The 26,945-nt window shown below is 37.1% G+C and overlaps 1 protein-coding gene across 3 annotated transcripts in view; it reads right to left on the bottom strand.

Moving 5' to 3' along the window:
* The window catches only part of ARSB (arylsulfatase B), a 98,539-nt gene that overhangs the window by 56,590 nt on the left and 15,004 nt on the right, over positions 1 to 26,945 (bottom strand). For all 3 annotated transcript variants that reach the window (XM_038124157.1, XM_038124156.1, XM_038124155.1), the window contains exons 5-6: positions 15,164 to 15,407; positions 7,248 to 7,318 (exon numbers count right to left, since the gene is read on the bottom strand). In XM_038124157.1, the coding sequence (XP_037980085.1) occupies positions 7,248 to 7,318; positions 15,164 to 15,407 (315 nt within the window). The remainder of the gene's footprint in view (positions 1 to 7,247; positions 7,319 to 15,163; positions 15,408 to 26,945) is intronic.

Genomic DNA, 26,945 nt, shown 5'->3' with positions numbered 1-26,945 from the left:
ACAAAGTTAAACATCACAAAAGAGAGACAGAAAAAAGGAAATGTTAAACTTTCACTTCCAATGGGAAAACAAGGAAAACAAAAATCAAAATCTTACTTTTTGTAGGAAACAATTTTTACTGATTGTACTGAAGTTACGAATTATTGAAGATATGTCCTGTTGTGATGGCCTTCTATGTGAAATACCCAAATCCCATCTGCATCACTGTAAGGATGCTGTGTTGAAGGTAAAGAGAACTGAACAGCAACTCTAACAACCTGTGCTCTGTTAAAATTTTTCAGGTTTATGGCTCAGATTTATTTAATTTAAAAAATGTAATCTACCATTTACATCAAGACTTGCATAAAAACATAAAATGCTAGCATTATGTTCAAATAATTATAGAATACAATGAAGCATAAAAAAGCAGTATAGAGGGATTTCTGGATTCCTGTCATGATACTTGTATTACATGCCTAATCAAGTGACCTAACATTTCTAAATTCTAAAGGAGATTATCTACATCCCAGAGGAAACATGGGGATTAGTATTTATGAGGCTTACCAAACATGCAATTCTCTAGTATTAAATACTGCAGGGATGGATGGTTCATGCTGAGATGCAGATGGGCTAAGAGCCAAAGCAATGCAGAACCGCAGCCCAAACTTCCTGACAGCAAGAGCTACACCCCAAAAACTCACATAGCTGACAATTAAAAGAAAAACAGCACTTATCTCTGATGCAAATGGCTGCAGAGGTAGCTGGAAGAGCAGCCTTCCATTAAGGAGTGGAGCTGAACTCTGCCCAAAATTGCCAGGTCAGCATAACATGCACTGCATGAAGCAGCTGAGGGATCCAGGGTCCTGTGTTGGCAACTCCTGCCTTACAAACTTCCAGGAGCCCATTGCAATTTATGACTTTCTTGTAATGGGAAGATGACAGAGTCCAGATGGTAAGCATGCATGTGTACAATTTTGCAGAAAAATGGTAAGTTGGACAAGCAAAGAACATGTCTGTGATTTTGTCTATTTTTGACCATTCTCCAGTTGCAGTTGTCTCTACGTAAGCTCAGTCAGCTAACTATATGGGTCAATTTTCTGCAGAGTTTTGACTCAAGAGTAGACTCTTGGTCTTAAGCCCGTCACAGACACGGAGTGTATTTATTCCGTTAAACACCCACACAGCACACTCATCCATGCATCTTCTGCTTCCACTGATTAACTCCATTATGACAATTTTTTCCCACTTTCTTTTTCTTCTTTTTCCCTTTTTTAAATAATTCTAAACAAGCTAGATAATCAGTAATAGAACTGGAGAAGAAGTAATTTCTGTCCTACAAACTCTCAGGAATCATCTTTTACCTTGGCAAAATAAGTAATAAACGAGACATAGAGGACCCTGGAGTGTCTACTCCTTAATGAAGATGAATCGTTTTGGTATATGTATGGATATAATATATAATGCTACAGGCATTATAATGCTATTTTAATGTCCACAAATGACACATCAGTCCCAGAAGAGAAAAGATTTCTCTATTGTAATACATTACATGTTCATTCTGCATATAGCAGATCTAGACCTTTACAAGCAATCATTTATTTTGGCAATTAATAGTGCAATATATGAGGTAATGCCTTCTTTCAAATGTCAAGGAGAGCAATGTAAAAACTGATTAATTTTGCTCTAGACAAATAAAGGTTAGGAGGAAAATCACAAACTGTTTTTACAAGTTCTCTGTCTTGGATGTCTCCCTCTGAATAGATATATCTTCTAAATAAATTGAGTACAATTAGTAAGCCACATTGTTATTATGCCTTTGAAGTTTTAGTTTATGGTTAAGTCTGGAATTTTAAATGAAGGTAAAAGTTTTTTCAGCTGAAGCCAGTGCCACCCAAAACATACTTATTTTGAATACATCTTTCTAATTTAAATAAATTCAAGTTCTTTTGAAGAGAAGACATGTAGTATACAAGATTTTGTGAAAAGTCACCAAATTTAGTAATAAATTTAGCAAGTTAAGATTAAAGCAAATACAGTGTGTACTGGCAGATTCTGATTAACAAATCTGAATTAAAGGGTACATTTCCTTTCAGCATGTCATTTAGTTTTGATTCTCAAAATAAAATTGCCTTCTGTGGGATATAAAGTTTCAATGCTGCTTCAAGACAGGTCATCCAGTAATGACTGTGGTCAGAAATAAGTTTAGTTTAGCAGTTAGGGGAATTGAGACTTAAAACCAGTTGGGTTTTAATTTAGCTGAATCAGCAAAACTTGATGAAATGCCATAAGGCTGTTTAAAAGACAGGAGATCTTTCACAATGGAGGAGCTGATGTCATCCGAACAGCTGCCAAGCCATCAACAACTTGGCTATTTTTTTAAGGACAAATTCACAAAAATGGGACAAAACAATTTTGTTTCTTTTCTCTTCAAATGTATGTAAATCCGTTTTTTTACTTATGCAATTTTTAAGTTACTTTATGCATTTTATTTGTGCTTTCTTAACCTATACCTTACAGAGAAAATCATACACTCAACATAACTTCAGCTTTCTGTTTTTAATTTTCTTATTTTACTACTGAATCCTTAAAGCTAACAGAAAATGTGTCTTTCAGACCCAAATCTGAAAGACAGTAGATTTTTCATAGCAAATTTACATAGTTGTAAACTCTCTAATAAACTACAAGTCTACATTGAGATCAAGCAATTGAGACATATGTTTATCACTTCTGAAAACAATCAACAGTGTGATGAAGAAACAATGAGAAAGACAAAAGCAATGGCTTTTAGCATGGAGGGAGAGGAGCATCACCTCTGAGGTGTGTGGGTCCAGCTCCATCTGCAGAGCTTACCAGACTGATTTAGCACAGCAAGGCTCAGCCAGAAGATGTGGTTTCTCACTCCTTCCCTGTGGGGTTCAGACAGTACTAGGAAGGTTGCCCCTCCCTCTGCCTCCCCTCTTCCAGCCACACACCCTCCTTGCCCCTGCCTTGGGTTGCTGCTGGCATCCATCAGCCCCTCCAATGTGCAGATTCAACCCACATGACAGAGGAAAACCAGGCTAGCAAGTTGGATCAGTTCACAGAGGTATCCAAGAAATGCCAAAATGAATGCAAAAAAAGCACTAAGAGCATGTGGCTGGGAAAGGGGAGGGGAGAAAGTAAAGCTCAGCCCCAGCAGAAACCAGTTGGATCACTTTATCGTGTATCATGAAACAGAAACCTCAGGGTTTAACTTCAGAGCCAAAGTAATCAGTCTCACTTGTCCCTCAAAACTCCTTCTGGTCCCAGTCTTTGTGACAAAATGAGCACTTGGCTACCCAGCATATATCCAGAGTGGGGAAAAAGGATAATTAAAATCTGAATCAGTATCCTGACCTGGTTCATAGCCTGGCTCTGTGAGTAGTTTTGGTGACCCATGAGAAAGGGGAGCAGTGGTGAGGCACTGTGGGAGGCAGAATATCCTCTGTGGTAGCAGCAGCAGCCTACTAGCTTAAACTCCAAGAAACTACTGCCTCTGGCTGAGGTTCCCAGCGTGGTCAGAACTGATTTCAGCTAGTGAGTCCTGTGGCCAGACCCTCCATATGCTACCAACCACACACTAATTCCCTACTCCCCATCACACAGCTACAGGGCACGTTGATTCAGCTCACTGATGTGGTAGAAACCTTTCCTCCTCTTTTGACTGGCTGCCCAAAACAATCTGAAAACTGATCTAGCAGGAAAATCATCTTGTTACCATGTGATTTCTACATCTAACACAAGTGAAGGAGGAAGGATAGAGGAAAGGGAGAGGACAGGCTGGCCATCTTGGCAATAGATGGCTCCACCAGACTGGCTTTGCAATCCCCAAGACCACAACCCACCCCTCTCCCCATCCTAGTTTTGGATATCCCACCCTAGTTTTTCGTTCCATTGTATGCTCTTACGTGAGTACAATAGTTGCAGGTCTGCACCACAAACCAGATCAGTTTGTTAAGAGAAAAGCTTGCTTTTAACTCCAACCACTCCACTGAGCTGCCACAAGTCAGAGAGAGGCTACAGGCAAGGTCTGTAGTCAGGGAGAGGAATGCCTTTTTTAGCACTAAAGATAAAAAAAAAAGTTAAAACACTGCCCATGTGTGTCACACCACAGGAAAGGTTTATATTTGAATGAAGGAAGTCTGCCTTCTGAGAAAGATGATCTACTTGAAGGAGTCAGTGAAATAAGACCTGAGCATTTTTTTGTGAAAGGGAACTGCAGGCAAACTATTACACAGTGTTTTTCCTCTTGTGCTCTTCACTATTTACAACAGGAGACATGCAGTACTTGAGACAAAACTACTGCAGGGCTACACTGTTTGCCACTGGACATCAGGTCCTGAAAAAAGGTAAGCAGATGCTGATCAGCAGATTCATCAGATCTGCTGGAGTAACCACAGCTGACGTTCAGAGATCAGAAACCAGAGCTCAGTCTGAGAAGTTGAAAAGTTATATGCTGTTACCCCTCTGTCATGTGGGTAAATAAACACACAGCCAAAGGTCAGTGCTAAAAGAACACAGCAGCAGAATCGTTGCTAGTTCTGCAATCAAGACACCATGTCTTACTACTTTAACTTAACATTCAATTGAATACTTGGCTGTAACAGTTGATTTGTCACTAAACTAATGAATGTCTTTTGCACAAATTCTTCCCTGAAGGAGTGCTTATTTTGGTGTAAAAAATCTGAACAGAACAAAGCTCAGTTTTCCTGTTTCAGTTAAAAAACCCTATTAATGACGTAAGGCATTCCATCATTTGTGCTACTAAATATATATATATATATATATATATATATATATATATATATATATATGTAAAATCAGTTTTTTTTGACCAAGATGAAGATAAATGCATCCAGTAAATAAAAATATATTATGGTGAAAGAATGTATACATTACAGACAAAACCATTCAAGAGTTCAGGAACACTGAACCTGCCCTGAGTGCAGGTAGAATAGTAACTTAATGCTCTACGTGTGCCCAACTACAACAGTACTGTCTTCTAGCCTGATTAACCACAACCACCTGAAAACTCCTTTGTTTGGTTACATTTAACAGAATCTTGATATTTAATTGCCTATTTTCTGTTTCACAGTACTCTGCAAACCCAAAGTTTTGGCTGATCTTATCTTCCAGTAATTATTTCACTTCCTAATTCAAATTTGTATAAGAAATAAAGTATTAGAATAATAGGAATACTTCATTTGACATCAGATGATTCAGGTGATGTGATTTTTCAAATCAGACGAGGACAAGAGAAAAATATGCATAAAGAGGGTAAAAGGTTATACAGGAGTTTAGAAAGAGCCCAGTAAAACCTGCAAACATGTATTTTAGCACCATAGGCAAAAGAGTACTCCAATGTCAAAACAGTTAGGACATGGAAACAATGAACAGTCAAGGAAAGAGTAAGACTCCAGAGTGACACAGTTAATCATCTTGGTGACAAGAAGAATGCATGGACAGTTTAAGATGCTTAAAAAAAAAAGAAAAAAAAAAAAAAAGAAAACTAACAAAACATAAAGAGAACCATGATTGCTGAAAATCTGAAAGTGCTTGTATATTCCAAGTTTTGTGCCTCACTAATCTATCCATAATAGAGACATTAGCTTAATTTTTCTAGATATTAATTCTAAACTTATTATTCTATTTCAATAAATGAAAATCAGACAGTAAGTAAAAATCAGCTGACTTACATACATATTCAATTACTCCAAATAACTCAGGCTGCTAAATAGAAATTTTAATCCTTATATGACAAAGCATAATTTCACTAGGAGGCACAAAGTAATTTGCTGAAAGAAGAGGCCTTTGCTGAGAAGCGTCAGGGAAACTCTATATGGTGCATAGGAACATGCTGGCAAAGGGTTCAGTTTTTGTTTTTAATTACTGCAGTTTTGAAAGGCACATAAAAACACTGTAAATTTACAGGCATGCATATAACTTCCTCTGTTCATGATTCTTAAAAGCCACACCTTATGCAGCATAAGAGTTGCACCTACTACAGCTTCTGACCCTCAGCCCCACTTTTTGCCCACATTTCACACAATGCACACAACTAAGGACATGATACATGCAGCAAACAGTGAATGATCATCAGAGCACAGCATCATGGAAATAGTTTGGGGCCACATTTGCTAGGAGCTCAGGTTCCTGAAAACCTCCTTTGCTTGTCCCCCTTCTGCTTACTCCAGGAATCTGTCTATTCAAACAACTCAATCACAGGCCATTCCCACAAGGAAAATACAGTCTCTGAAGTAGGCCTGAGAATACTTCACCAGGGCATAACATTGCATAGAAATCCTATGACTCACTAAGCATTTTTAAGGGAAATTGGAGTAGCTACACTTTAATTCAATCAGTATGTAGGAATTATCTGCAGGCAGTGCTGCCCAGTTAGCATTAGATAGGCACAATGTTGCTCCTTCTCAGAAAAGAGTCACAGAACCAGATGTGCATCACAAAAGGCCATCCTACCCATTTCCATCCAGTTATTGCAGCACAACGTGTATTTGTTTTGCAGGCAACATATCACTGTCCCCATTGCACTACTTTTTTTTTTCTGTCTGGATTTACTTCTGTATATAATGAAATACAGAAATGCTATAAAAACACTGGAAGGGACCTGTTCCAATGTTCTGCATGAAAAAAATGTCTGCCTGAACTTGTAGTCCTTAGCAAACTAGTAATGTTGAATCATAAAACAGATGATGCTTAAAAAAAGCTATAGAACTAGCATAAGTTCAGCTCAAATTCATGTGATTGTGGCATTAAGGATCCAACCCACGTGATTATGGAACAAAAGCAATCATACAGCTTGGAACTTCTCAGCTCCTCACAAACTCAAGCTTTCCATTTGCAAGGTCATATTATACAGTTGTATCAAGATGTATTAGGGCAGGCAGTTCATTTGGAACTCTGGAGAGAGGATTTGGAAAGGGTTGTTGGCAGTGTGCCTCACTGTGCACCTCAGGCACACAGCTGCTCCTCAACATTTCCATGTTCCAAAGTACTTTATTCATTACTCAGTAGTGTTTCAGAGCTCTCTGAAATAGGAAGCCCATGTTGATCAGGTTGAAGAACTTACACCATCCAGGGGATGAGATTTTTTCTATTTTAAGGCTATTTACTTAAAAGCAAAAGGCATGCTACTGTATTTTGTTTCACCTGGAAGAAAATACTTCACTTATGGATGACAAGAAGTGTTCAGAAGATAAACTGTATGTTTAATAAATCTTGAGCATACTCACATGGGAAATCATCCACAAACATGGGGTCTATGTTATGCAGCAGTTCCACTCTGGGAGAAGGTCTTCCTTCACTAAGAGAGATTTCAAAAGGAAATGTTAATTACCTTCAATAGCTCATTAGGATTCTCCATGGCTGGGTGCCTCAAAAAACAACACAAGCATTGCTATCCCACAAAAAAAACCACCTTTGATTTCTAATTGAGGTCATAAGGATTATTTAGATACTTAGAATCTTGTTGTGTTAAAAAAGAAAATAATCCTTCTTTTTCTAGCAGTACATAGAGATGGTGGGGAATAAGCCTCTGAACTTACTCATAAATTTTCTTAGCTAAGTAAATCCCAGACCTAAAAAACTGAGTTCATGAAATTTACTCCTTATAAAGGGCAACATGAGTAGGAAGACATAATTAGAAAGAAACATGTCTACACAAAGACACAACAACAAGTTATTATTTGACAGTGAACCTAAATACATCCTTTCAGAAATTTCCAAATAATTTAAATTGCTTTTTCTTTCACTAAGGAGCTTAACTTAAGACACAAAAAATTCAACCAGGGCCTCTAAGCTTCTTGACATTAAGAATAAAAACTCAGGTAATATAAAACTCATTGGAGACATAAAAAAATATAGTCATTTTAATATATAGAATATATCATTAAACAGTATTTACCTGTAATTTAAAATTTGCAGTAACAAACAAAATAATATTTTTCTGTTACATTTCTAAAAACATTTCTGCATTATACATTTTGAGTGAGTACAGAACTATCAAGAAGAACTAAAAGATTAAATGTGTTAAGGTAATGTAGTATTGTAATTAATACAGAGGAATTACATTAATTAAGCTACAGTGTTAGTAATTCAATGTATAGAAACTGCCACAAAAATGTTTTTTCCCAAAAGGCGGGTGAAAGGCTAACTGTGCCCCGCCCCCTCCCCCCCCAGTGTATACAGTAGTCACACTCTTAATTTAAGAATGCTTGGCCTTATTTAAACAAATTTTATCTTAGATTTAATAAACTCTATGTTCTCCATTGCCAGCTGTGTTCAGGTGTGCCTTTCACCATATGTTCATAGGTAATAGTAACAAGAAGCAGTTAGCAAAAGTGAAACTAGTTTCAAATTTATAGCCTGTGATTGACTCTGCAAAAACTAGGAAGGTTTTCTTTCAGTTTCTGAGCTGTATCTACATTTTCCAGAATATTTTAAAAGAAAGAAACCACCAGAGTTATGCTAAGTAATCCAGTATCTTCCACCAGAGTCAAATACAGCACAATTAAGTAACTTACTCTTATTTACTTCTCTTCTTTATGGATTCAATATTCATACAGTGCTGCTCAGTATTTACACAGTGCTGAGTGACCAGCAGGGCCAGGGAGGGGATTCTGCCCCTCTGCTCTGCTCTGCTGAGACCCCACCTGCAGTGCTGCATCAGCTCTGGGGTCACAGCACAGGAAGGACATGGAGCTGCTGGAGGGAGTCCAGAGGAGGCCACAAAGATGATCAGCGGGTTGGAGCACCTTCCTTTTTGGACAAGCTGAAAGTTGGGTTTGCTCAACCTGGAGAAGAGAAGGGCTCTGAGCAGCCCCCACAGCAGCCTTTCAGTACTTAATGGGGGCTACAAGAAAGACAGGCACAGACTTTTTAGTAGGGCCTGTTGTGACAGGACAAGCGGTGATGGCTTTACACTGATAGACAGTTGATTTAGATTGGATATAAGAAAGAAATTTTTATGAGAGTGGTGAAACACTGGTGCAGGTTGTCCAGAGAAGTAGCAGATGATCCATCCCTGGAAACATTCAAGGTCAGGGGAACAGGGCTTAGGGCAATCTAATCTAGTTGAAGATTGGCTAAGACAAGAAGGTTGGCCTAAATGACCTTTCAACCAGCCTATTCTATGATTCCATATGAGTCTATGATTATACCAAGTGTATTCATACTGTTCAAGCAGACTGAAGGTAACTTCCATTATAACTTTTAACATGGACAGTTGATATTATATACTAAACATAGCTGTTTACATTACAGCTGATAGGATACAAAAGAAGAGATTATACTTGTATTAATGTAAGTCTTCCATGCAGCAGTTGCCATTATCATTGAATCCATTTTTGTTATGGGATAGAATACTGTTCTTAGTACCTTGGATGTGATTTATATGTAATCATGAGATTTAATCCCTGAAGCATACGGCATCACTTCATTAAGCTATTACATGTACAGCACTGCTTTTCAGTTTGAGTGTTAGTCCAGTAATTCTTCTTGTACAGAGCATGGATATTCATAACCAGCATATATCACAAAATAATACCCAAAGAATTTGGCATGTATGTTGAAAAAACCACCTGCCTCACAGCAAAAAACATCAGGAAAACAGAAACAACATTCTGGGGACAACAGATAGGAAATTTACTCCTGTAACAGAGATCTGTTTCCCTGGAAGTGCTTTAACTCTGCCCTCCTCTCCATTTACAAAACTCCACAGAGACACAGACGCAACTACAGATTCACCTTGGCAGATGTTCTGCAAGGGTATTTTGCATCAGGAATATAGTCTAGCCAGGAGAGCTACAATAACAAAGCAAAAATATTCTCTAGGGAAACCTGCCTTTGTATTTTAGTAACTGCCTGGGTAATCATATCTTGCAACTCTCTAATTTTAGGATATTTATTTTTAGATTTCAATATCCTAATACGTCATCCCTCCCCCTAAACATAAGGAACTTTTGATATTTTCTGGTTATTATTCTACCCTGTCAGATGGTAGAATAATTAAGATATGTCCTTATTACTTGATTAAACAGTTAAAAGCTGCTGGTTTTCAAAACAGTCCTCTATGTAAGAACAGCTTAATGAAAGCATGTGGCCTAACTTCAATGATGGTCTGAGAGTCAGCTAGTTTATTCTTCTGATTTGCAAAGTTCTTAAAACATACCAAAAGCCCTATTATTCCTTAGTGAGCACAAACAAAGATCTACATGTAATCTTTCACTTTTGTTGTTAAACAGCCAGAAGGCGTCCTTGGCAAGGAATCCAGAGTTTTTCAGGGTAAGTGTGTTTGTCTTGCAAAAAACATTCTCTGTGTCACTAAGCAAAATCTGAGTCTTTATAGCCTTGTCATATTTCTCTGGGTCTTATTTTTAACGTTTTCCTAAAATGATTATGTTTCAGATATGTGGGAAATAAACATCCTCTCAGCTTTATGCTGCTCTTTCTTCTGCATTAATTTATATCACAACAATAAATTTTTTTTAAACAGGTGCTTGATTTCTAAAATAAATGTAACCATTCAGTACAGAAGAATTCAAGCTGATCTTACTCTATTAACTCCACTCAATCAGTTATGATATTTCAACATTATAAAAACATAAAAATGAAACTTGCCCTACAAAATATATAATTAAGACGTTAAACTCTCTGCTTAATAATAAACTTTGACAAAATAGTTACTTGTACTGTATTTTATCCTGAATCTCTCAGTGCCTATCATACTGCTTCATGTGGTCTACAATTCCATTCTTCTGTTAATGCAAAATAAAATACTTTCACTGAGCATGGACACACTAGATATTCAGTGCTGAAAATCAAGATGTATCAAAAAAAATGTACCAACCAAAGAAAAACTACTTTGCTAAGTGTCTTTATTTCAATAGAATAGTAAGCATCTGGAGAACAAATGTTGCTTAAAAATGCAACTGCCTTTTGTGACACTTGCTTGGAAATATGCAGAACAATTTAGACTCCTTGACTGGTTGCATTTTAGTATCCTTCTTGCTATTCTCAACTGCTATTTTTGTAAAATCTATCAGTGATATTATCACCATATTTTCAGAAGTGATTTGTAATACATACATCAATTTAGCGCTATACTGTAGTCTTACCCATGATAATCTAAGGCAAGAGAAAAGGGAAATCTACCATGACTTAGTATTTATTCATGAACCTTTATAAAGTGTTGATACCTGAGACTTGAAAGATCTGATAGCTATCTAAAAATGGGTTGACACAATGATACCATGCTAAGTTATTTGCAAAAAGAAGTGATAGACATCAAATAGGAAGTTACATTTCATTTCAAAGGTACTTGGAGAAAAAGAAAAATTACATAGTACTGGTTTAATTATATGCTGCAATAAAATTTTTGCAGAGAAATATAGTCCAAGATAGGTATGGATAGGTATGGATTTTGTCTCCACAAATCTGCATGTGGAGACAACATCATGAACACAACAGCAGGGAAAGGGCTCTTGTCATAACCCATGTTAATGACAATCCAGACTAGCGTGTCAGCACAGCCCCAGCACATGGAGGCCAGTTCCACTGGACAGGGATATCTGGAGGCAAAGCAGTGATGGTCCTCAGGGACTCACAGGGCAGGACACAGATGCAGCATCAAAAGGACACAAACAGGCATAACTAGAACCTATGCACAGTTACCAACCTACAAAGAGCACAGAAGAAGCTTGAAGGACTTGACACCTGGCCTCCTTGAACCTTTGCACCACAGTAACGGATGCTGGGCCCATGGGTTCACAAACATCATGGTGTGGGGATGTCAGGTGGATGGCTTGAAATCCTCTGCCCCTGTGTCTGGCTGGGCAGACTTCCTAGACACACACACACCTCTTGGTGAGTAAGACTGTCTGGCTGTGAGAGTGCGAGCAAAATCTGCTCTATTTCAGTTTCTATTTTAAATAAAATCACAGTCCTCTTTTATTAAGTCTTTCATTGATAAAGTGCTGAAATAGTAAAGGGTCAGCAGGTGGATTTTGAAAGAGAAGACAAGCTTTTGAGTTAAAATCCCTGCCAAAGAGCTTTTAAGTACCATGAAAACTTTTACCTAAGAGTTCAAACAGCCAGAACCCAAACACTGTACTTTCTCAGTTTCATGCACTGTATGACAGAAACTTAACAGTATAGGTAACCAAAAAGAATGCAAAAAAAGGTATTTTTGTCTACAAGATGTGTGCTCCTGAACATCATCTTTTCCTGCTATTTCCTCCTAACTGTTATTTGTCTACTGGTTCTTTAGGCCAGAATTAAGTAGACAAGGTATGAAAGGAACACTTGGCCCTCATGTGACTCTCAGCACTTCTTTGCACTGCAAGTGCTTAATATTAATTGGTGTCATGTTAATGTGATTCTTAATTTGGACTACCAGTCATTTAAAGTCATGATAGAAAGTTCATCTTGGTCTAGAATTTCAGAATTTATACTCATTTAAAAATTTAGGTTGAATTTCTGGATATTGAATATATATTCATATTTCTATAGTATATTACATTTACACATAGTTATTTTCAGTAGTATAAGCTTTATTATAAATTATTGCATTATATTATTATATTTTAGTATTACATGAACATCATATTAAGAACCCATTGTTTAAATACTGATTATTAATAGACAGATATCACTGAAATAAATTAAATATTTTTTGACTTCTGAGAATATCTGCACCATCTCATATCTTCTTTCAAATACATAAATCAAGGTTCCAAATTTATGATATTTTTCCTTTTGATTACAGACATATGAACCAGCAGGCTCAGGATTAAAGTGTCCTTTCCCCAGATAAAATCACAAGAAGCTTATGCATTTATTTGCATTCGACTGTACTGAAGAAAATTAGATGTAACACAGTGATTAATTTTCCTTTTTCAAATGAATTAGCATCTTAGCAAGTTATAATTTTATTCACTGTGAGCCACTTGGTCCTAGAAAAACAACATATTTGAACTTTTCATCAGATATCACCAAAAGGGCACTGTGCCTTCATTGTTTGCTATCTTATATTCAAGTGACCTTTTGAATTATGGTCATGAAATTTAATATACTCATTTATCCTGATTACATGGGAAAATCATGTGAAATTTGACATTTTGGCTGCAAGATCAGCCAAGGAATAGCCTAACAGTTAGAAAACCTGACTTGTTACCTGTTCAGACAGAGGCCCTCTCTTTGACACACCTGAAAACACTGGTAGTGACCTGTTCCCTGGCAGTGCCAGTAAAGATTGCTTTATTTCCCTTTACAAAGAGAGAAATGCAAATGTCAGCAGTGTGTTGGCACAGTTGTAGCTATCCTTCCCAACAACTCTCCTGCTGAAGTAACCTGATCTGAGAAGATGGATCCATTGCAAAAATACATGGTTGAAATGGAACCTGAAGTAGGCAGGAATTCTAATGGTAGCTGGAAGAAAAGTCTATGGTTTAGGTGGACCCTGGGTCTTGCTGATGCTAAGTTTCCCCACAGGAACACTAACAAGTAAAACATTTTACTTTTTCTGGCTGGATGGGAGTCTCCATTATTTCCTGGCAGTTAATGATCCTTGGCCTCAATTATACATATCGTTATCTTCTTCCACTTGGAAGAGAGCCACACAGTACACCTGGGCACAAGGCCATGAGCTTTCTGTAAACTCCAGCTACTGCAGAAAACCACCCCTTAGCTCTTCAGAAACACAGGCAACACTAAGAATGAAATCAAGATTAGCAGCTTCAAACAGGTAATGCTACAGATATAGACAAACCAGTTCTGAACTCAAGATAAGAGTTTACTTCCAGGGAGGTGTAGGCATTTGGGTTTGGTTTTGCTTTTTATTTTTCACTCCAAGATCCATATAGATTGATCCATGAATGGGTATATGGGTTCAAATCTGCCTACTCTAACTCTCAATTTCTCATCTCAGTCCCTAACCCAGACAGCACTCCTGGTCATGCTTGCTTAGGAATAGCTTTTAACTCTTGCAATTCACAATCTAGGATACTAAGACACAAAAAAAAGAAGGGGAAAAAAGGTGATAACACACATGTTATACTCTATCTGCTACAAAAGCAGAACAAAGGCTACCAAAAGAAACAGAACACTAAGCTCAACTGAATAGCATGAAGGAAATAGAACTGTTAGTCCTTTTATTCTGCTTTAGCAGTATTGAACTTTCCATCCTAAATTATTCTTATGTGAATTGAAACTATATTCAAAGACCTAATAAAATAAATATAACTTCTATGAAGACAGAAACAGAATTTAGCCCTATCAGTGAATACATTACACACAGCACAGAAAATGAAGAAACAAAGGAATTTAAACCAACACAATTTTTGCAAAACTAAAGGGCTGGTCACAGAACTTCCAAATTCTGCAAAAACTTAGGTTTTAAGGACTTTTTAATCCTTTTTAGCGGAATAAAAGAACATTGAAGTAACCTCTTGTTGCAACCTGATGTTGCCTCTTTTTCCAATTATCTAAGCATGTCTGCAATGTGCTTTTGAGTATTTCAGCTTGCTTGAATCAGTCACAACTTCATGACCTTCAGGAACCAGGTCAGGTGTACTTTTGTACTCAATCTCAAAGGCTTTTCAAGACACTGGACAGCATGACACAGGTCTATGCAAATGGTGCATGACTTACACTGTGAGTCAGCCTGACAAATCCTGTACTGAGCTAACAAACCATCAAAGTGGGATCCATGTTCAGTGAGTTTAATGTCTGCACAGATTTCCCATATGTCCAGTTCCAGATTGAGAGACACCTAACTGAGCTCTGTAGAGAGCAGGGTTTGGTCCACAAAATTTACTAACTTGTACTCTATGCTGTGCAAAATCAGTTAACCTACTTCAAGATCACAGAATGTTCTTGAAGAAGTATACCATGCTTGTGAGCTGTTGTGTTCATACTGAAAAATTCAAAATACCAAGTTAATGCTGTATGAAGGCTTTGCATCTGCAACCAAGATTAATTTGCAACCTGGATAATTCTCTCACAGACAGCACAATTGACGGCATTTATACCTTCCCTTTTTTACAGGAAAGGACCAGGTGATATTATTCTCCCTGTTCCAGTTCTGTTTCCTGGGCTGATTAAATTCTTCTCATACCAGAATGATGACATGGTGATTTGACATGAAAGTTACCTGATAGTGTTCCAAACATCAAAGCCATCCAAAGGCTTAGTGCCATTGGTATGTCCTCCAGCAAGGTGCACCAGTGTTGGCAGCCAGTCAGAGATATGGATGAGTTCATGACTTTCTACACCTTTTTGTTTCAGCAAAGGACTTGCAACAAAGCCTACACTTCTCACTCCTCCTTCCCAGAGGGTCCATTTTCTCCCTCTCAGTGGCCAGTTATTCCCCCCTGCTAAAGTTTGTCCTCCATTATCTGAAAAACAAATAAACAAAAGGAATTCATGGTAAGAAAGAAACAGAACAATCCTCCCCACACCACCTTTTTATCCATTTGAAAAAATATTTTCACAATACAGGTGTGTCATGTATTTGCATACTGCTGTTAGGTGTCCATATAATGTCAAACATTCAGGGCCAAGTAACAAACATATATTACATTTTAACACCTACAAATTACATCAATGAAAAGCTATCCCTAGGCAGAAATTATCCCATGCTAGAAGACAGTAATTTAGAAAGACTGTGCCAAGAACGACTTCTGACCATGATTCAAAACACCATTAGGTATCCAAAACTTTCAGAACCAAAGACTTCCAAAATTTAGTTTCAACTAATTTTAAGACCAAAAGAAGAGTTGCTATCAATGCCATCATTAGCACTCAGAATACACTGGTTTCCAAAGCAGTATAATATGCTTAAAATGGAAACCTGTTATTCCAGTCTCAGGACAATACTCGCACACCTAGTTTAAAAGCAGAGTTTTTACAATATTTTTAGGCGGCCACACATAAGGTTAGACAAAACAGGGTTACCTTCTCCTCAGACAGAATGATAAAGCCCTAATAAAATTAATTGAAACTAATATCACTGAAGTAATTCAGAAATTGAATTTATTGTTTCATGAGAATAACATATAAAATGGTTACAGAAAAAGCTGAATCCTATGACTACAGAAAAATAGACATGAATTAGAGATGGCTCATGGTATGCTTTTCTTTTTAACTCTCTCTGACCAAGCTCCCATGCTTAGAATAAAACCCAGATCCTTGAAGTTAACAGTAATGATTCTATGAATTTACTTCTGTACTGTTATACAGTTGTTCTTGTTTAAACCTACTGTAACGTTCTCAGAAGATTCATGGCTGGCAATTCTGTTAAACATAATTTTCCACTGTTTTAATAAGGTTGAAATTATTTCAAATAGTAATTGCTGAGCTGCCATTCAGTGCAATTTGACAGGTTTGTATTGTACTTTCTCATTAAAAAACACGAATTTGAGGGAAGAAACAAGAAGTCCAACCCCTTACAGAAGAACTTCACTGTAAACAGAACCAAATTATCTTTCTGGTTGACAAGAGTTTAAGAAGCATTTGGACATTCTCTTGGGCACATGGTGTGATCCTGGGGGATGGTACTGTGCAGGGCCAGGAGCTGGACTCAATGGTCCCTGTGGTTCCCTTCCAAGTCCCTTTCAACTCAGCTTATTCCATTATTCTGGTTTTAATTAGGGATCAGTATAAACCCCCACATCTTTCTACTGCACACAGGAGACCATTTTTGTTCTACAAAGGAATAAACCACGGTTTATTTTTTTCATGGATATCTGTGAAAACTTGGAAAGGCAGAAACCTAAGCTAAATGAAGCACTTGGCAAAAAAATATATATATTTGAAAAGAGTTAAACGTCCTGTGGCCCAACTAACTTCCAGTTGGGCTGCCCATGTTCCTGCATTTTTGGATTAAAAAGAAATTAATGAAGACTGCTACCATTATTTCTTGCACAACAATGTTGAGCTCTGAGATCTGAGAACTTAAAGCAGTTGCTGGTTACAACAAAAATGAAAAAAAAACCAAAACTATGTCAAACCACGACAATCAGTTTCAACAATTCCTTCTTCTCATGATGTAAACAGGAATTCCTGTCAGAGATACTCATGGGACAGAGTTTTCAGTCGCTTCTAACCTTTGGTGGCCTTAGAATAAAAGGCATCTTATCCATACTGTATTAGAGCACAGTTTGGACATACAGAGGAATCAGAACTTAAATATTTCACATACCTCCTTTGTATCAGACTGCTTACTGTCTGTGTCTGTTCAATAGCAGTACATGAGGGTTTTTCTAATTCCTGATTATCAGCAACAAAGTAGCAAGGAAATTAAAGAAGTAGGTGGTATTTCTGAACAATAGTGAGAGAGAAGTTTGTACTTCTCAGGTTATAATCAAATCTTTATGTTACTTACTTCTTCCTTGCTTTCTGTAAAAACATTCACATTCTGCCAGTTTCTCTACACATTACCTTTCCTGATAAAAGGAGTCTACCTAACATACATCCTGAAAAAAACTTGCATCTTTTATTAATAGTATATCAAGTTTAAAAGAAAAGGCAGAACATTTGCGTTTTGATATTTGATCTTATATACAAATGAAAAAATAATGAACATATGAAACAAGGCTCATTCCCCTCATTTGACTGCTCATTCTCACATTGCTAAAACATTATTTTTTCCTTCCTTGGGAATTTATGTTCAAGTGCTCCTTCCTGTGTAATTTCTTGACTGAGTTATCAAGAAAGTGTTGAAGGAGGGAAAAGGATGGTTTTGTTTTGATTATTAAGGTCAGTTTCCTTTCTAGGTAGGCAGAATGTAAATGATGTGTCACTAGCAGCTTGCATGTAAGCAACACCTTACACACAATCTGTTATCTTCCAAAAAATGTTATCGAGGACTTCAAATATCTACAATTTGTTAAAGAGGAGTAGGTTACATAACAATGAAAGACCCTAATGGGATCTGTATTAATAAAATATTAAGCTAACTACTAAATAATAAAGGGAGAGGGAATAAACAATAAACTGATTGCATGGAGTACAGACCTAACAGAAAGTCCACTCAGGACTGTAAGTGCTATTCTGGTCCTGGTCTTACCTCCAGGAGTATGTCTGGACAGCAAGAGACAAGAAGGGCACCAGCTCTGTGTCTGTGTGTGTGTGTGTGTGTGTGTGTGTGTTCAGGTACATTTCCTCTAAATCAAGAGCTGTAGATGTATATATTGATGCTAAAAGCTTGCATGGGTTCAGAAAGGCAGTGAAGAAGTTAAAGTTGAAAAAAGTACATAGTTCCTATATGAAAACACATCACCTCAGTAGCAGGAGTTTCTTCAGCCAGAAATGCTGAAGATTTGTAAGTTTTCACAAAAGTTTCCTAGACATGTGCCACAAAGAACTGCCATAGTGAGGGGGTGCCTGGTTAGACAGATCCTCCACCTGTGGAAGCACAACCACTCTCATTTTCTCCCAAGTTATTCCTTACTAACTCCTTATGCTATTTTACCCAAGTATCTCAAGCATGGAACTAATTCCAAGTGGAAACTTATGTTAGTTTAAAACGCACACTTAAAATCCACCTAGGTGTGAGACAAATGGAATCATTGCTCCTTCATGTTCTACACTGGCTTCACATCCAATTCTAAATCCATTTCAAAACAGTATTTTCTGAACTATTTATCACACATTTTTGTAACTGTTTCTCTCCATGACTTATTCTATGTCAGAAGACAGTCTCCAGAGCAAAGCTCTTGGAATCAAACTACCCACACCTTGTGGACCCGATTTATAAGATTGCTTAGAATTAAAGTTTCAGCCTTGCTACTTCAGCTGAAAGCACAAGCCTCCCCCAGGCATGATACTTCATTATTTCTTTGCTGCAGACAAACATCAAATATGATTTTCATTAAAAATTCTGAAATAGTGTGGAAAATGTAGTGAGTCTATGTTTCTTATCTGTAAGAATAATTTTTGCAATTACATCTACATAATTTAGACTACAGCAGTACCCACAACACACTAGGGGTATTAAAAAATTGTAAAACTAACCAGCTCTTTTCCCTGAAGAAAGGATGAAAGGGGAGTGAATAAGGCTGTATCTAGAAATTAGGCCACTTGGCATAAGTATTATCTAGCCAATTTATGCATCTTTGTTTTCTTTCTTTAACAGAAGAATCACACATTTTTAAAGAGCTTTATTTCTTGCTTGACTTGGCTTGCTTTGAGAGATGCTTAGCTACTGTTGTTTCTCACAGCATTAATCACTCTTATTATGTATTATTTTAATGAGGGGGTACCTAGATGCTTTATTTCCATTCCCACTGAATTTTCTTCTACAAGGTGAAATTTGTGGCAACAAATGACAATATGGGGAAAAGCCAGTCTCACTAATACAAGAATGGGCTGAAACAGAATTTTTAGCAGGCACCACTATCAACAATGAAAAAATGCACAGCACACATATGCTGGGTAAATGACAAAACAGGACAATAAAGGAGAGCAATGGAAGCATCCTGGCTACTTTAAAGGTAGTTTCCATTAAAGCTAAATCAACACCAGCTTCAACAGAACAAGTAGAAACAACAAAAATATGTCACGAAGTTCCTCCATCCTAGAACAAATTAGGTGAAAATAGGACATATTTTTGACACAGAAGAACAGACAATATAAGCTATTCTTAAAAGGCAGGGGATTGCCTTTCGAACTACTGTGGTCCTCTTATTAAAAATAAAGAAGAGGAAGGGTTACTTTAAAAAATGTATTTAATAAAAACCTTTCAACATAAGAAAAACAGATGCAAAGTAAAGCTTGTGTGTCTTGAATATACAGCTTTAAAAATTAAGGCAAATGTTCTTCTCACAAACATCTGCTTTTGTAATTAATATTCATTGTCACATACACGAGAAAAAGTTTAATTTGCTAAATCTGTAATTTCTAAACTGTAAGAGATGTTTTGCAGGAGTTCTTAAGGGAATCAATAAACAAAACTATACAGTGAGGCCCTTCTGTTTCTCCCAAATACTTCTCTGAAGAGTTTCCAGCTGCCAAACACTTTGACTAGCGCAGTGTGCATATATACAGTGATGTGGGATGTGTGTAACTAGCAAATAGTTTAATGACTAAGATTTCTTTAAAGAAGCGATGGACAATAAAAAATGTCAATTCTGTGACCAATAATTAACAAAGCATGGATTCAAGTCTTTGGATAGACTCACTTTCTTACAAAATTACCCTGGAAATGAAGCAACAGTTTGCTGTGCACTCTAAAGATACCACTGGAAATAGATGCTCACAACTATGGGGAAAGCTTTTTAAGGGATTTGTTACTCACTAGGCAGTAGAAAACCAAAAAAAGGCAAAAGTGTTGATTTAAGAACAAACTCTGACAAATGTCCTTCCCAGGATCATAAACATCTCTTGCCTGCATGCATTCATTGCCAAGAAAAATTCACAGTAGTTACTGAACTCAGGGGCAATATTAATAGCATTAATAGATTTGTTTAAGCACCAGAAATCACTTCTCTGAGAAACTCAGTTTAGACTGATCAATGGGCTTGAAAGTTATTTTTAGGAAAAGAAACTAAATGGAAACAAGTACTGTAATACTGTGTAAGGCCAGCTATCTAATAAAGCAAGCTTTATCGCCCTAAGATGTTTACATTAAAAAACCCCTCCATTCTTGTCTTTGCAGTGGAATGAAAAGCTTATAAAAAGGCTATGAAGAGACCTTTATGTTTTATTTTTTGGATAGTGGCAAAACACGATAATAAGAGTTTCCAAAGACCACCTATATACAGTATAGGCAACACCCTAGCTTCTCCACCATGTGGACATGTGGGCCAAGCGACTTCCTCCTGTGACTTCTACTGCCTGCACATGCTATCTTAGCAGCTTTTGATCATAATCCTGACTCACATTAATGGTTTAGAATAGAGGTACTATTTTCTCTGCAAATAGGCCAGAAATTAGTCTTCATTTAAAGATATTCCTTGCTGGTTTTTTTTGTTAAGTCTTAGATAGGGCTTAATTGTGTAGATTAAAAGTGATAAACTGTATATTAAAACTTTTTGCCTTTTTTTTCCCCAAAAGAAACAATGTGTCATCTTGTACAGCTACCTATTTTGTTCGAACAGACCAGGCCTTGTTTCAATTACACTACACAAAAGTGAAATTTATTTTTCTTCCTAACAGAGTGTATGTTTTTTGTCTCCCTTGTGACCATTCAGGTTGCTGCATTCTTCTTTCAACCACAGCTGAGCTACACCCCACAGTACTGTTGACATGCCTGGCAAATTGTTCTAGACAAGTTCTTCCAAGAGAATTTCTTCCAAGTTCTCCCTGGAATTTCTCCAAAGATTCATGCAGGACTGTATTTGGTGCTGTTATTAAGTAGTTTTCACTCTAGCACTTCTCTTCAGTTTGCATTTGCTTAGTTCAAATAATAAAAAGCTACTTATTAAGTCCCCTTACAAGGGAAAAAAAAATCACTCTTGCTGACTACTTGAGTCAGACAGAAGGAATACTTCACAAACATACTCATCATTTACATAAACTGTCTTTAATTTCAACTTATTCTGCACCTTCCATTCTGCTGAGATGATAGAAGTGTGTTTAAGTTTGTGATACATATTATGCAAGCTTAATTACAATATCAGAACTGTAATTTTAAGTATATGTCCTAATAATCTTAATTCTCAAGGAAAATTTAACAACAGTTTTTGGCATTTGTAGAACAAGGAGTAATATGGAAAATCTTTATGACAATAATTTTAGAAAATACAATAGTAATTATTTAATTCCTACCAGAAGAATAACAATGTTAAGGAAAAAAGTTCTCTTCCAGCACAACAGTCCAATATGGTAAGTATTTCTGAACTGTTTTTCTCTGTATACCTCACTGCACAACAAATTCTGCATAAATTTTAGCAGTAAGTTACAGAAGACCAAAACTGCTTGATATCACACAGACACACACAAAATTAAACATGTTAAATGTTTTATGTTACTGATGTTTGCAAATTTAAATACTTCTTGGATACTTACAATCATTTTTTAAAACACCTATCCAAAATTTTAATCCATCTGTATGTATGTATCTCATATACTCACTGAGCAATAAATAACCAATAAACATTTAGGATTTGACAGATTAGGAATCAGTCAAAAAAAGAAAAAAAAAAAGGTGAGAAGAAATCAGGTGCAATGAAGTGCTGTGTGCCAAGAAAATCTTTGACTGTGAAAAGACTTTACTATCCTATTCAGAACACAGCCCAAACAAATAATTTGAAATAATAAATCTGCAAGGGCAAAGAAAGAAAAAACTTTAAATATCTAGGATTGCATAAATATAATTAGGCATTGTGAATCAATTCAGTATTTGTTTATCATGTAATCATGATAACTTTAACCAACCATTAGAGTCTTTAAAGATCTAGTATAACATTTCTGGTTCTTGGCTACCAACACCCAGGTCTCCTTTTTTCTGAAAACAGTTACAAAACACTTGCCAAATAATCCTAATGTACTTACAGTACTTCTCAAATCCAATATCGGCATGGCCCAGCTTTTTTTTCTGTTTTCCACCTGCACTTTAGCTCCTAGTCTTTTTTTGAATTGATTCATTTCTCTACAGCTGCAACAGAAAACTCCCATGCTCTTTGATTTCTCCTCAAGGGCCCCTGCAGTAAGCTGATCTAGCACACATCTGTCTGATATGCAAACTGTGCCAAGCACTGTTTGAAAGCCTTGTTTAAAGCCATACAATATTTTTGAAGTCAGACTAGAAGAAAAAAACAATTTCAATTCACTTTATAATGCAGGGTACTTCGTACTTCAATGTTATCAAATTAAAGCATCTTCAAAATTAGGACAAAAAACCTTTTCAGCTTCTGCTACTCCTGAAACTAAAGGCTGTTACCATCCTAAAGCCATCAACTACATGTAACTTAACATGAAATATGTGCATAAAAAGTTTGAAGGGGAAATGTAGTCAATAATGACTCCCCTTACAGTTTCTTGCTTCTGATTAATACATTAATGGTTTTGTGAAGGTAAGAGTGAAACTAAGGTGGTTTCTCTTATCTAAATGGAACGGAATCTCTCCTATATGCTCCCTCATTGCATTTAAAAAAAGAACTGTTGTAACTCAGTAGGATGTTCAGTTTCCAAGTGCATGCCCCATCCCCCCTACAAACAGAAGAGATATGTCCATATGGTAAACAGACAATAATAAGAGGAGGGCAGGATAAGGCTGACATATGACCAAAAGTATGCTGGGAAGCACTGAATTTTACACATTAAATTTTCTAAGGGCGGAGACTGTCCAACAGCTGGCAGCACCTAGGTGTTTTTATTCAGTAAAAGCATTCAGAAGTTTATTCTGCATACATTTGGGTTTCTTCCTCTACTTCTGGAAGCAGCATGAGTCTAACAGAACAAGCCTGGTGCTATTATCAAAATACTATTATGGATCTAATTAGGAGGCATATTTACAGCAGCTTTTAGAAGAAAAAAAAGCAGGAAGTAGGGATGCTTTTACTGTGCTTACAGATACTCTTTATAAGCAGCAACCAGCCAAAACCACACCTTCACAGGGATGGAAAGACTTGCTACATCTGTACTTTAGGCTGCAAGTTGTAATGTAAGAAAAGAGAATGCTATCTGAACTGTGATGACAAGACCTGGTGGAAAACTAGTTTCACATTTATTGCTGATCAGAGCCATATACAAGAAAAGAGGTCACTGACTTCACATGAAGCAGAGGTACCAAGGTGCACATGGCCCACAAGGAGACTGATAACCTTAGGGGAGCATTATTTCAACTTTCTTGAGTGTCATTTGAGGGAGAGAAGAAATTACTACTTTGACCATACAATCTTTTTGTTTTCTTCTAAAAATAAAAAAAGAAAAACAAAAAAGAAAAACAACCGATCAAAAACCAAGTTCCAGGGATACAAAGCTGCCAAAATGAAGAATTAAAATGCAAACAGCAGAGACCTAATCTAATATACAGGCATTAAAGCCCCAGGGTTCTTCCCACAACCCATATTTTCCATCCTAATATCCTGTACCCCCTTTTTCTTGGAGTTTTATTTGAGAGGAAGCTGCTCTGATTGCCTTCTGTCACTCCTCTGGCACACAATAAACAGAGCAATCTGGAGTTAATTTAAGCAGTTTAGCACATCAGGTTACAGCTGGAAAAGGTTTTGGGAGAAAGGCTGGGGAGAAAGAACAGGACTGCACACAGTCCAACCCAGCCTGTACACAGTAAGGTGGTGCAGATGGGCACCTTCCAACACCATCACCTGCAGACAGGGGAAACTGCCCCATGATGAAAGTCTCCAATCAGCCCAGGAACAGCAGAAACCTTGATGCAAGGAATTTAGAAATCCATTCCTAAAAGCAGGAGTGGCAGGGCCACTCCTTCATGTTAGGAGTATTACAGCTGATCCTTGGCCATCCAGTAGTAACCCAATCCCTCCTCTGTGTCTACCACTTTAATATTTCACCCTCTATAAGCCAGATGTCTTTTTTTCTTCTTAAGTTTAGACATATGCATTGCTTTTACACTGTGCAAAGGATGACTTGATTCCGGCCATTGGGCAGATTTACATCTGTTTTTTACATCACCTTTGTTTGAGTTCTTAATCTCCTGGGGCCCTAGCTATACCCAGAATATATTGACTGAGTTCATTACTAGAAAGAAACACATACCTGCTGGCAAAATAATATAAAAATGAAACTAAAGTCTTTAGTTATTACTTACCACAGGAGACATTTTTAAAAAGTACAGCATGCACCTTAGGAAGAAGTATGTGTCCATACACTAATTCTCACACTGAGCACATACACCACAAAAACTGAAACGCTTTACACCAAAGAGCAAAGAAAATAACATTCTTTATAACACTAGTCTTACAGAGGGGATGACAAAGGCTAATTGTTTTGTGATCAGTTGTAACTGTTTTGTTTGCTGTAGGCTGTGTCATTCTCTGAGAGATTATGACGAAAAGAAATAGGTAATTTAAGTGAACAAAGTGGAAATGCAACCATTTTCTCATCTCGTATAGGCATGTCCAGCATTGTCTAAGGCTCTCCCAACACCAACTCAGCTTTTGCTAAATGCAAGCAAGATTGCAGGGGGGGAAAGGGGTTGTTTTATAAGTTAACATGGTGATAGAGAAACACAAGTAATGGAGAGTAATGGTAGTTTACATAAATAATATCTGTTCCCTCTAATGACCAAAGCAGGATTTTTAACCAGTTTCCATATATCCGTTCTTCAGCAATAGATTATGTTTTCCAGGCAGGGAAATGGCAAGCAAGTTATTTGCTGAATGACTGATTAAGAATATGTTTTGCTTGTTATTCCTTTCTTTAACATCTTTTCTTGGTTACAAGTAACAACAGCTGAATAACATACTGCTGAATCTAAAAAAGGATGTTAAGCAGGACAAAACTGAACCTATGTTCTCCAAAAACCAGAAAAAAACTAGCATTTACAGTTGTGCCTTATACTCTCCTCTTCTTCATTCTGTCACATCAATGCTACATTCAAGTGAGTGAAAAGAAGGAACACTTAAATTCAATATTTTTAACTTATTAATTATTTTATTCAAACTTTGTTATTTTTTTCCTCCAGCTACCTGCCAAAACATGCCCTCTAATTACTCCCATGTTTGAATCTCTGCAATATGCCTGCATCATGCTAGTTCAGTAAGGTCACCTGCAATTTCCTCTTGGCAAGATCCAACCTTTCTCCAGAATCATCATCCTTGAACTTTCTGCTGCCACTTTAGATCATCTTTCCTGAGTCCTGAAGTTGTGAAATCTCTCCTCTTGGCAACATCTAGCTGTACAGACCACATTCAGTCCTCAAATATACACTATAACTCTCAGACATTTTTAAGGGGAGTTGTTCATATGCACAACAGAAACAACTATAGACTTCAACAGAATAGTCAAACTGCGTATTTTGCTCTGTATGGGCATTATAGTTTTAATGGTTTTGTGACTAATGATCATTTCCTAGAACATTTACCCTGGAAATTCTATCCTTTACAGGGTATTTTTTTTCTTTTTCCATTCCCAAAAGTGGGAAAGAAGCAGAAATATCCAAAATGCACTAACAGATTCCTCTGCACAAAGAAAGTATTTCATTATACACAGAGCTTTAGGCCTGGTTGGTCAAATGATTCACAGTACCCCCATACTTCAGAAAGAGGTGAATCCTATAATTTCAGAAGACATCTTTCCTTCTTTTCTCTGCAAATTTCTTATCTAATGCAATGATGTTAAAGCCATAAAGTACATCTGCTTTGTGATTCAACCTGTGCTTGCCGAATTAAATTCTCCACTATTGCTTGACATCCCTGATGCCACCAGCAGTCAGAATTTATCATCTCATTTGTATCACTGATCAAACCACCCAACTGATCCTTCCTCAGCCTGCTTAGTCCAACCCTGCATTAAGAAGTATTAAGTCATAGGGTAGGTCACTGCAAATGAGGGGTGGCTAGAGGTGATGGTGGCACTTCAAGTGGTGAGCTCCCCTAATCCCCACATTTACAGCTGCAGTTTCATCTTCCTTGAAAAGGACTTCTGCCCTCATGAGTAACCACTACCTGACTCATACATTAGTGAGTCCAGAAGTCATATTCCCACTATTCCCACTTCAGCAGGGGAGTTTTACTAAACCCTATTTCAGATTTCTCTCAGGATTACAGAATATGTGACCCATTAAATTAGGCAAGGTCTACAGGTCCATGTTTTCCCAAAGCCTATCTCCTCATTTGCCTTAGGCTGCAGGAAGGCTCTGACTAAACTAATTTAAAGAATAGAGGTAATTGAAACCTCTGAGATCACACAAGGGGTAAACAATCTCTTAAAAAAGGCTGATATGATTGAAGGTATGCTTACTCTTCACACAGTTATGTCAAAATTATCTAGATTAATAAATTGAAACCACT

The sequence above is a fragment of the Motacilla alba genome, chromosome Z, assembly GCF_015832195.1.
Source record: "Motacilla alba alba isolate MOTALB_02 chromosome Z, Motacilla_alba_V1.0_pri, whole genome shotgun sequence".
Lineage (NCBI taxonomy): Eukaryota > Metazoa > Chordata > Aves > Passeriformes > Motacillidae > Motacilla > Motacilla alba.
This window is presented reverse-complemented; position numbering and strand designations above follow the sequence as displayed.